Source organism: Athene noctua, chromosome 11 (assembly GCF_965140245.1).
Source record: "Athene noctua chromosome 11, bAthNoc1.hap1.1, whole genome shotgun sequence".
NCBI classification, from domain to species: domain Eukaryota; kingdom Metazoa; phylum Chordata; class Aves; order Strigiformes; family Strigidae; genus Athene; species Athene noctua.
In genome coordinates this window covers 18,087,938-18,099,727 of record NC_134047.1, presented here as the reverse complement: position 1 = coordinate 18,099,727, position 11,790 = coordinate 18,087,938, and the positions used below count along the sequence as shown (strand labels likewise).

The 11,790-nt window shown below is 54.2% G+C and overlaps 1 protein-coding gene across 2 annotated transcripts; it reads left to right on the top strand.

The window, feature by feature from the left end:
- Window positions 1-243: 243 nt before the first annotated feature.
- ARL13A (ARF like GTPase 13A) lies at window positions 244-5,449 on the top strand. 2 transcript variants are annotated; one of them, XM_074915107.1, is made up of 10 exons: window positions 244-294; window positions 535-634; window positions 1,694-1,764; window positions 2,019-2,268; window positions 2,571-2,676; window positions 2,767-2,927; window positions 3,008-3,101; window positions 3,176-3,380; window positions 3,717-3,818; window positions 4,118-5,449. In XM_074915107.1, exons 2-10 carry the CDS (start codon window positions 576-578, stop codon window positions 4,192-4,194), a joined length of 1,125 nt encoding a protein of 374 aa, XP_074771208.1. In that variant the 5' UTR covers window positions 244-294; window positions 535-575; the 3' UTR covers window positions 4,195-5,449. The 2 variants fall into 2 exon arrangements, with proteins under 2 accessions (XP_074771208.1, XP_074771207.1); XM_074915106.1 differs by lacking the exon at window positions 244-294 and having other exon boundaries at window positions 302-634.
- Window positions 5,450-11,790: the final 6,341 nt, after the last annotated feature.

Genomic DNA, 11,790 nt, shown 5'->3' with positions numbered 1-11,790 from the left:
AATTCAGCTGGAAACCCCACGTGGGCTGTCAGGTGATGTTCCCACCACAAGTCATTTAAGCCAGCGATGGAAGCACGAGGCTGCCCAGAGCTGTGCGGGTAATGCAGTGCCATGTCCTGCTGCCCAGCATGGCGAGCTGCCCTGCAGCACTCCATGTCCCAGAGGCCACCCGCCTGGGCCGACCCACCAGGATTAAGGAGGTTGTGAGGAGTAAGTAATTTAAATCCAGATTAGATTTAAGCAGCTGCTAGGAAAAGGGGATGTGAGCAGGGGCCACGCAGTGGGGACGAGCGGGTGAGAGCCTGACTGGCACTCCTGCCATGCAAGGAGGGGCTGCTGGGGCAGGGTCCGGCTGGGGGGTCCGTGCCCGAGGGGTATTGCCCACGGGGCTGGGGTTTGTCCCCAGGCTTGGCTTGTGTGCACCAGGCTGGAGGCAGCAGCTCCCCACCATGAGGGGAGATGCTTCCTGCCATGGGGAGAAAGCCCAGGCAGGAGGACGAAGCACAGAGACAGGCCGGGCTGCTCACTTTGTAGGTGCCGAAGAGAGGCCATCCCTCCGCGCGGGGCTGCCGAGCATGTTCCACCTCTTCTCCCACTGCTGGTCGTGGCTGCAGGCCATACAGGAGCCCATCAGGTAGGTCCCCGTGCCCGTCCCTTGGGGATCTCTGCAGGGCACAACATTTACCTACGGGTTTATCAGTGAGGGCACTGGTGTGGTAACACTAGGAGAGAGGCGCCCATTGCAGGAACCGTCCCCAAACCGCAGGGCAGGGCCTCGCCACCCCTCCAGCAGGCAGGAGCTGGGCAGGCAGGGGAGCGTGGCAGGCAGGGGTGGCCTGCAGGAACACTCCCGGCGGGATTCCCCCTGTGCAAAGTCAGCAGCTCTCCAAGAAAGCTGAGGAGGATGAACTGAAACACCTGCCGTGTTTGCCTGTGTTGGGAGGCATTCCGGGTTCATTCCCTGGGAATGGCACTGCACCCGCCTGGGCAGACTCTGCGGGCGGCAGGGGTGTTTATGGCCCTCTCCTACCAGCCAGGATGTGTCCCGTCGTGTGGGAGGTGCAGCCGCCCTGCCCACACAGCCTGGTCTGTATGGTTTAGGAAGAAAACAATGCTGCTAATTACTACCATGGCTTGTCAAGCACAGGGCAAAAGTTCTGTGCGTGGCTTTGGTGGAGCACGTCACTGGAGACCAAATAGGACTGTTTAGCAACAGGAAAAACCTCCTGAGTCCAAGCAGAAGCTCGTAAAATATCCTTGCTACCTCTCCCTAGCTGTGTATCCCCATAACTGACTGACAAGGAAGGACACCAAGAGCAATCATTAACTGGTTGCATATAAGGAACAACCTTTTTGGACTGTGCATATCATTGCTTAATCCTATATGACATGAAAAGAAATCCTTGCCGTGGGAAGCACATTGAAGGCCCCACATTGCGGCTGTCCCGCGGTGCAGGGCTGGCTCCGGGTGCCTGTGCATGCCCTCATCTCCCTCTCCTGGGCACCTGGGACTGTTTGCTCTCACCCCCAGCTCTGCCAGAGCCTGTGACACCATCCTGCCCCTCTCCTGGCCCAGGCACAATCACCACGCACAGGGTGTCTTGTGTGGGAGCACTGGGGCCAGCAGTGGTCACCGCTCCCCAGGCAGCACAGCCTTTCCTGGGGATGCTCACCCCCTGTTGTCACTCCCCAGGAAGGTGACCCTCCTCGTCCTGGGGCTGGACAATGCGGGGAAAACCTCCGTCATCATGGACATAGAGAGAGGTGAGGAGCAGCACAGCCCCAGAGCCGGCCTCGGCTGGAGGCAGCAGCTTTATCGACCTTTGCAACCAAGTGCTCGAGCCTTGAAGGACCGAGACCCTTGAAATAACAGCAGCTGTGCTGGGGGAAGTGTGCAGGGCACCGGCTGTGGCCTGGGCAGCGCTGGGAGCGGGACGTGACTGGGGGAGGAGGGGGGACACACGGCAGGGATGCTCCCGGGCTCCCTGCGCCAGCTCTCTGCCCTCTCCCCCACGCAGCGCTGGGCGGCGAGGCGCTGCCTGTGGGGCAGCCCGGCCAGACCCGCCTGCGGGTGGACAGGTTCGAGGTGACGCTGGTGGACCTGCCCGGGGGCCAGCGCTCCCGCAGCGCCTGGCGCAGCCACTACAGCGCAGCCCACGGGCTCCTCTTCGTCCTGGACTCCAGTGACCTGGCGCGGATGGAGGAGGCCCGCAAGGTCCTGAGCCGCGTCCTGAGCCATCCCGACATCTCTGGGAAGCCGATCTTACTGTAAGGCCGAGTCCCTGGGATGTGACTTGTCAGGTTTGGGGTGGCGGGTGGGGGGGAGTGGGAACTTGTTGCTGGGGTTGTGGGGCACGTGGCCGGGCTGCTGCGGGGATATGCTGGGACATGGGGACCCCAGTGGTGATCGAGAGCTGGGAGAGGGGCTGGGGGGGGAGGCGGGGGGGGGTAATGCTTTACCTAATCGCAGCCAGGCTGGGAGAAAGCATCCAGCCTCCCCCGCTGGCGTGCAGCGGGGCGCCCAGAGGCCAGGGTGACGGCCGCCCTCCGCTCTCCTCCCCGGGCCCCAGGCTGGCCAACAAGCAAGACGCGGCGGCCGCCCTGCTGCCCTGCGAGCTGATCGAGCGCCTGTCCCTGGAGCGGCTGGTCAACGAGAACCGCTCGCCGTGCCGCATCGTGAGTGCGGGGGTCCCCCGCCGGACCCCGCTGCCCGCCGAGCCCCGCGCCCCGCTCCCCGCCGGGCTGACCCTGCCCCTCGCTCTGCAGGAGCCCTGTGCTGCCAAGCGGGGCCCCTCCGCCGGCCCGGCCCGAGCCACCCTTCAGGGGCTGCGCTGGCTGCTCCGCACCGCCCCGGTGCCGCCGCCCGCCGCCGCCCCGCCGCCCGCCGCCGGGCCCAGGGCAGCCCGCGGCCGCCCGCCCGCCCGCAGGTGGGTGCGTGTCCCCGTCCCCCTTCCCCCACGTCCCCCGGGGCTCCCCCCGATCCCCCGCCCTGCTCTCGCCCCGCCAGGGACCCGCCGCCCCCCGAGGAGGATGCCCAGGACGCCGCGGGGAAGACCGAGGAGTACCGGCCGCTGCGGCCCATCCGCCGCCTCCTGCCCCTGGTGAGTGACACCCCTCCCGGGATGGGGCAGGATGGAGGAGGGTCCTGTCACCTCATCCCTCTTACCCTTCCCAGGAGGAGGGCACAAAGGGCCCCGGGAGGAGGAAGAGGAAGGTGAAGGTGAGGAAGAAGAGCTCGGGGCAGCCAAGTCCAGCCGAGGAGCCAGAGGGATCAGGAGGAGGGGGTGACAACCGAGCTGGGGCTGCTGGGGGGCTGCTGCCCCTCAACAGGGTCGGGCAGGAGGAGACGGTGCCCACCGGGACAGCCACCCCCCAGCCAGGTGAGAGGGGGCTGCGGGGAGCTGCTGCCACCACCGGCACATTGGGAGGTCTGGAGCCACTCTATGGTGTGGTTTTGAGACCCAGCAACGTAGCGATGTGCCAGACCACCGGTCCCGTTATCTCCGTTAGTTTTGCTTGCAGGTTGGCTGAGAGCAGAGCAGGGTCCTGGGGGTCTGTCCAGGAATGAGGAGCATCTCTGAGCATCTCCGCAGGGGCTGATGCATGGAGGTGATGGAGGACTGCAGACCCACCAGCAGCAGTCCTCTCCACTGGTTTGGTGACAAACATGTCCTTGCTCAGATGCGGTGCCTGAAATTTTGTATTTCTTCATCCAGCGCAGGGCATGAAAAAGAAAAAGAAGAGGAAAATCAAGAATAAAATCAAGAACCAGGAGCCTGCTCTGGAGCAGCAGCGTGAGGAGGTCTCAAGCACCTTTGGTTAGTATTTCCCAGGTCAAATTTTGCTGAAAAGCACCAGGGGGTCTGGCCTGCTGGCAGCGGGGTGTGAGCTGTGCAGGAGCCCTTGGCCATGGGGTGCTCGATGTGGGGACAGGCACAAGAAAGTGCTGCTGCAGGGCAAGGTGGGGGCTGTGGGGAAGGCAGATGCTGCTGCCTTCTGGTGGGGTGCAGGGAGGCCACACGAGTGCACTGTGCTGGAGCCTGGGGTGTCTTTGCAGCCCCCACTCAGCACTGGCTGGCCCCTGTGTTAGTGCCTGACCACTTCCCTTCCTCCCCAGACTTGTACCGCCAGGCAATACTGGCTCTGAAGATGAGGCAGGAGCAGAGGAAGCAGCCGTCTGCCATCGCCCCCTGAGCAGGGAAGGCACGTCCCAGGGGATGTGTGGTCCCAGGGGACCACAGACTGCAGTGACAGTGGAACACACACTCATGCAGGGTTTCTGGGGTGCTTGGCCAGGGCTGGCAGTCCTGGGCAACAAGTCCTGGGGCATGAACAGCATCGTTGTCCTCTGCATGGCTTGAAAACCAGTGATCTGCAGGAGCGAGCCAAAAGTCCCTTTGTAAGATGTCTCTCTGGCAGCGGGGCTGCAAACCCACTTGAAAAGGGAATTGCCAGCCATTTGCTGACCCCGTGTTAGTATTCTGTGAAAGACTCGTTCTGAATCCAACAGAGTCTGTGGAAGAGAGGAAGATCAGAGCAAATACCCAGAGGAAAAGCCTGTCTCTTGAATTGCCCTATGACCAGGCAAGCTGTCTTCACAGGTCAGGGCCTGACTTGGCCCCTCATTCAGTCCCTGGCTGCTGCCTGGACCAGTCTCATTTCTTGCTAGTGAAGATGGGAAGACAGTCACAGGATGGTCTGCAGAAGAGCTTCACCCGGCCCCCAGCCACCTCTGGCAGGGCTGTCAGGAGCTCCCTCACACAGTGGAGGAGGGTGATGCCCGTGCTGTCTGAGCATCTTTGCAGCCTGTCAGTGAAGGTTTAGTTCAGTGGCAGCTGGTGGTGGAGGCTGCCGGAGGCTCTTTCCCCAGGATCATTCCTCCTGATCCTGCCATCCTCCCAGGAAGGACAGTGGTGACCTGCAGGTGACACCGAATCCTCCCATGTCACTGACAGACTGGCACCCTGAAGCCCCAGGCAGTCCCTGATCTGTGTTCAGCTCAGTTCTGAGACAGGATAACGAGCGGCATCTGCATCCCAACACAACCCGTCTGTGACATACATCGTGTCTGGCAAAGCTGTGGTGTCGCGGGGACTGGGCCGTGCCGGAGAGCTCGTGCTGCCTGGCTCTGTCTGGGTGCTCAAGCAGGGAAACCAACCGTCGGCCCTGGAAAAACTTTACGTGAAGTCAGGAGTGCAGCAGTTTTTTTCTCCACAGCTCCAACAGCATGAGTCATCTCTGATTAACAGGCGATGCCTTTGTGGTCCAGGGAAGAAAAATCACTAAAGCCCTTCCCTCAGTAGGGCTGAAAAGAAAGGAAACTCTCGCTCCTCTGCCTTGCCAGTCCGCTGTAAAGTTCTGTCTGCCAGATTCAACTGTCAGTGACTATTGGGATTAACTGTAAATAAATTGTAAATAACAAGAGCACAAATTAATACTGGCCTGTAAATACAGCACTTTTAGTAAACTTGTCTCTGTCTGGTGGAGATCCCTGTGGGTGCTGGTGCTGTGGGCGATGTGGGAGGGCAAAGTGGGGACCTGTGCCTTTGGCGGAGCCCCTTCTCCCGGGGTGGGTTGGGTCCATGTGCATCCCCGCGGGGGCCAGCCCAGGCTGCCAGCCAGGCTCCTTCCACAGGGGTCACGGATGTCAGCGGGGCCATGGGGAGAGAAACATTAAAACTTTATCCTCTCTAAACATCTCCTTCTCACACACCCACTGGGTCTGGGAAGAGGCAGTTGTTGCTGGCACCCCAGGCCAGCCCATGGCCATGCTGGGACTGAGCCTCGCTCGCTGCAGCTCCAAAATTGTGTGGGGAGCGGGAGCTGAGCGGGTTTGGGAGCGTCCGGCAGCCAACTGCCTCTGGTGTTCCCTGCGGCTCCCGGCAGTGTGGCTCCTCAGCACGGATGTCAGCAGCCATGTGGGGACACAGCGTGACAAAACTGGAGAAGAGACCCAGTGAGACAAGTCCAGAGGCAGAACTGGTCCAGCTGGTGCTGCTGGGCAGCTGAATGAAACTTCCCCTGGGAGCCAGCTGTAAGAAACCGGTTAGGTTGATCTAACGCACTTTCCCCTAACGATCTCAAGTGAGTGGTGCAGACAGGCAGTTCAAATATTTGAAAATCAAACTCCCTTATCCTGGTGTTTCCATGGCTGTAGAGCAGCTGATCCCTACTACAATCAGGAATCCAACTTTTATCTTCTTTAAGAAGTGAGCAGCAACAACTGCATGTTAAAAATGGTCTATCTCCAAGACAGAAACATCTCAGAAATGAGATCTTGAGATCTATGTGATCAGACACAAACCAAAACATATTAATTAATGGTTACTCATGCCATAAGGTAATGGGCTAGGTTGCTCCTGCCATGCATGAAAAGCAGGGGCTGTAGCAGGGGGTGCACGCCTGGGGCAGGCAGGGTGGGGAAAGCTCCTTTTCCACCGTTTTCCTCCTGCTTCATCTTACAGCCCAAAAGCTGAATAACCAGCAAGGGGAGGTCTCTGGGAGGTATGGTCCTCGGTGGCCCTGCCTGCTGCCAGCCCGGTGAGGTGCAGCTCTGCCCAGGCCGGTCCCAGCGTGTCCAATCTGCTGGCGGGTGCACCGAGGCCAGGCGTGGTGCCCAGCAGCGGTGCTTACCTTGAGGAGACATCCCCAAAAATGAGGTGATGGTGAGTGGCACCCTCCCAAGAATCTTGGGTTTGTTGGAAAGCACTGGAACTCCAAATATGCCAAGAAACACGAAGCAATGCAACAGCAACTGCCCCGGGGAGGCCCATCCTCTGTCTACTGATACAGAAAGTAAATGCTATCAACAGCATTTTCTTCAGGGAGGACTGGAGCCAGCTGGGTGATGCAACTGTGCTTTGCATTTAAGTATTTTTGTATTATCTAGCACATCCTTCTTTTCAGGTTTCCAGAAGAGCTGTCTCCGGAGGACTGGGTTAGGCAAAACCTGGTTCCTGCTTATCCACGAGCATTTTTGTGATGCCTCAGCCTGGGCTGCAGCTGCATTTGTTGTAAAGTGGTGATGCAGAAGTGTGTGTGAGTTTTGCGTGTCTGCAGCCCACTTCCCCTCAGTGGTGTTTCTTCAGGCAAACTGCAGCTCCTGTCATGACTCTGTCCATGGCATGTGTCATTCTAAGCCTGAAGAAGAGAGGGAGGGAGGGAGGGAGGCTGCACTTGTCTGAGCTTTGCAAAAGTTGGTGAAGGTTTGTTTGGTGCCAGGAGGAGATGAAGAGATGTTTCAACGAGTGCCTGTGGGCATACACCTACACTAGGGCATGGCTGGTCCCACCTCCTCATACATTGCTTTGCACAATAGGATTTTTTCCTGATGCCTGTTATCACTATCAAAATTTAATTGCATGGGCTGAAATTTGAAGGATGGGAGAGAGATTATTGCTCCTTTGAGAAGTGGGGTGGGAAGAGCAGTGCTTGGTCAGTGGTAAAAAAGCTGCCAAGTGCTCCTGTGTACACACATCAAGTTTTCCAGACAGCAGGAAGACCTGGAGGACAGCCTGGCAGACGGGACCATGCAGCGAGACTGCGGCCCCTCCACCCGCACCCATGGCCCTGCTGTGCTTTTGCCCACTTCTTTATGCTTTGCTTTCTGCCCACTGTCTGGGCTTAGCCAGCAACTACTTTTTAATTTTTTAACCCCTTCTTGCTCCTCTCTACCCCCAGGAGAGGATGGGGAAGGAGACATTGACTCTGAGAGCCCCTCTTAGAGCCCTTAACTTGTGCCACAAATGTGGACAGAGCAGGAGGTTCCCCCCATGGCAAGCTAGTGTTAAGATGCATAGGTATCTCTCCTGTATTTTTATATTATCTAGCACATCCTTCTTTTCAGGTTTCCAGAGGAGCTGTCTCCGGAGGACTGGGTTAGGCAAAACCTGGTTACTGCTTCCACAAGCATTTTCATGATGCCTCAGCCCAGGCTGCGGCTGCATTTGTTGCAAAGTGGTGATGCAGAAGTGTGAGTGAGTATTGACACTCACTGTCATATTTTATTTATAAAAACTCAATTGTGTATTTTTCCCCCTAGACAAGCCTTTCTAGGGGTGTATGAGCCACCGTGGGTCATTTCCAGCTTTTGGATGCAGAGATCCTTTGGGACTCAGCCTTCCTCGCGCCAGCAGTGAGGATGCCCCACACTCCGAGGGGCAGGACAGGGAAGGTGACCCCAGTCCTGGGGTGCTCCACATATTGGGGAGCTGTAGGATGGCATGACCCAGCAGCAGCCAGGCCTGACGAGGGAAAACAACAGAGACAGAGATTTGTGACTGTGAAAAATGTGATGGTTCTTTGTCCGCTCCTTCACTAACCCCAAATTACAGAAGTAGTTTTTGAGAGAACTCCAAAAACTACAGGAAGTTGTTTTTGAGAGAGCTTTCCATACACTGGAGATTGGACATTGATTTAGGACTCGAAAGGCAATTAAGTGCAAATGAGAGTGATCCTTGCTAATGGGTGTTTTGCAAGGCAAATGCAATGGGTCACATCTTGTGGGGTGCCTGCAGGTGTTCCTCATTCCCCTCCAGTCTCTCTCTAAATCCCATCACGTGTTGTAGGGCATATATACAGCTAGGGCAAGCCTGGGGCTTTCCTGGGGATGGAACCTGGAATGGTGAAAATCTTTTGTATACAGCTCTTCCCTCTCTGTTCTGGACCAAAGGTAAAAGCAAAAACTGTCTTGCCTCCCCTGCAGCAGCCTCTGCTCCCTGACTTTGCCATTCCTTGGGATAAGGCTGCAGGTGTCACAAATGTGCTGATCAGGCAGTGCTAAGGTGTGGGCCTCTTTCTCAGATTACACTGTTGCTAAAAGCTGCTTACAGTATGTATATACTTAAATAAATATATATGAGTAAGGCTAGTGTATTTTAAACCTTGGAATGGATATTTGAGTTGATAAAAGCCTGGAGTGGATGTGCTTTTGAGCTTGAGAAGTTGGTTGTTATGTACACTTTCTCATGCTTGAAGCTCCTACCCTCTGACTCAGGTGGGCTGTGTGCCAGCATGCTCTTGTGGCAGTTTCCTAGCTGAGTCAGAAAAAGAAGCATTAGGAAAGACTTCAATTTTTTTTTTTCTGGGTAAGCACACTAGGGCACAGCTGATTTCCTTGAGATCATTCAAAATATTGAGATGAAAAATGCTGGCATGTGGTATTGGGCAGATTTTGCCCCCCTCCAGCTCTTGGAGGCTGCACATATTGAGTAATGAATAACTGCATAGGGTTGCTTTCGGATTTTTGTTATCAGTTGTAGATCCTCTGTTGTATTGCATTAAAAAGGAGAGCTGGAGTGTTTTCTGTCATGTACTCTGCAGAATTCTTAGAAAAAATAAGGCTTAATTAGGTGAGAGTAACTTCCCAAGACTCTCTGGATTGTTACAAAAGAGGCTATTAAGACTTTGCAGGGAAAGAGAAGATAACAAGGACTGGAAATTAAGAAAATACGAAAATTCCCTTTTCTAGGTTAAATGAGCCTTGTTGGAGACATTATTGCTGTCAGGAGGAGGAAGGCTATAATCAAATTTATTTAATGGATATATTTGTCTCAGGGCACAAGGGAATGTGCTAGAATCTGAGGTGTATATATATTTGTCACATCATGTACCAAATATATTTGTGCTTTTTTTTCCCCTCTTATAAAAAGCTTGTTTTTAAAAAGGGAAATTCTGTTAACTAAAATTGGTAGTCTTTCTCTTTCATAAATTATCACTCTCTAAGTCACTGCATATTCAAAGAAGTTATTTCCAACTAAAAGGGGAAAGTGCCTCTCGAGAAAGACTATCAGTGTATTAATTAGAAAGGCTTTTGCTACAGTATATCACTGGATGTGGAATCAAGAGGCAATTTATTAGCCAAAAGTTTTCATTTTAAAGTCTTTTGCAGCAATCAGAACTCAGGCCTTGCCTGTGAGAGAACTTTCACCTTATTAAACTGCACTTATATCTCAGTGCAGCTGGGTTTAGCAAGACTCTAGCCCAAATCCCTGGCCTGTGATTTAAATCTTTTTCTTGCTACCCAAGTGCAGCTGTAGGAAGAGGTTTTGGGGATGGTTTTGTAGGTATTCTGTAGGCTTTTTTACTGGGCTTATATTTATAGGTTGCAAGGTACAACCACTGCACAGGCTTGCAGCTACCAGCATCTGAACCCTGTGCCCTGCTCTAGCAAAGAAAGCTGCTGGTGGAGTGATAAATTGATTTAAAATGGACTTGGGGTGGAGAAAAGCATGTGCAGATCGCCTTGCTTCAGGCTCTGCAGTGTGGATGCTGCTGCTGAGTCAACTCTGTGCTCAGTGCAGGCTTTGAACTTGCCTCTTCTTTCCTTTTCCCAGGAAGGCTGGGGGAAAGCTCAGAGCACTCCCTGGGAGGTCCCTGCTGCAGGTTGCGACTTTCCAGAGGAATTCACAAGTACGAAGCAGAAGTTTTTGGCACAGGCTGCGAAGCAGGACTTTGGAAACTGGCACTGCGTGATGCTCTCCACTGTACTTGTTGCGCCATGCTGATCCCGTGGGGAATGGGACTTGCAGGCTCCAAGGAAGTACTGAGGCATGCCTCCATGCAACCCCCTCTGCAAACAGTTATTGGCTTCCTTCTGTCATGGGTGTTTTGCAAAGTATGATGCAATCCTTCCTTGTCACACCCTTGACATCATGCCGAGGGCTCGCTGGCCCTTCCTGGCCAAGACCTACTTTCTCCAGGCAGATGGGTGCTAGAGGAGGACGAAGCCTACACCCTGCCCTGGTGAGGGGCAATGAGGAATACCTAGAGGTGTTGGCAGCTAAAGGCCATATGTAGGACTCCCAGATGCAATGTTTGTGTGGCTTTGGCTGTTTTCAGAAAGCAAAATCCTGATCCCATGCCTGTTGGTCAAGGTAAGTGAAGACCACTGCAGGGTGGGTTTGAAAGTCTTAGATGTGAACAGACAGGGATTCTGCCTTGGGATCTATTGGTAAAAATGTTCTTATGAAACAACATTTGTCACTGAATCAGTGAAGGATCTGCCCCGTTAGGAAGAAGGAGAAAGGAAAAAAATGCTATTGTCAGCTTGTCCTTGTCATTCCCCCAAGGAAGGCAGGGAATGGTTCCCAGCACATACCGATGTATCTGTGGGCAAGGACAGAGTCCTGCTAGTCTCTGCAGAGTGCTGTGACTGCAGCAGCCCTGAGCATGAACTCAGACTTTCTCAGATGGTGATGGCTCTGGGATGGTTCTCAGGGGAAAAAAAAATGCTTTGAAAGTGAGTAGCTGTGGTGGTCAGCAGCAAGTGCCCTTTCCCCAGTCGTCTTGCCCAATGTGAGCAGGAGCTTCACAAGCAGTAAATCAACAGGCTGGTCATGCCCTTAAAATAAATTAGCTGTCAATCTATACAGTTGGATTAACAAGATGTACTGCAAGCCATCACAACACTAAAGATAAATATCTAGTACTCGTCAAGAGGTGGGATGGACCTTAAAGAGAAGTGATACATCTCCATTGACTTCCACTCCACCAGATATCATAAAAATCCATAAAACGTGTTTAAGACATCGCAAGCCAATTGCATTTTTCCAAAGACAGGTCTCATCCCCTAACTGGCCACACGATGGCAGAAGAATCAAAGAACCATGCGAAAAAGTGTTGTGGTTTTTTTTTTTTAAAAAAAAAAAAAAAAAAGCAGTGAGGGATAACGTGTGTCTACAGGTTAGTGGGGCGGCTGGCTCTTACCTCCTGCTAAACTACCTGCTAGGAACTGGGGTTAAAAAGCCCCCATCGCTGTGCACATTAAAAACAAAGGTTACAGGATGTGAA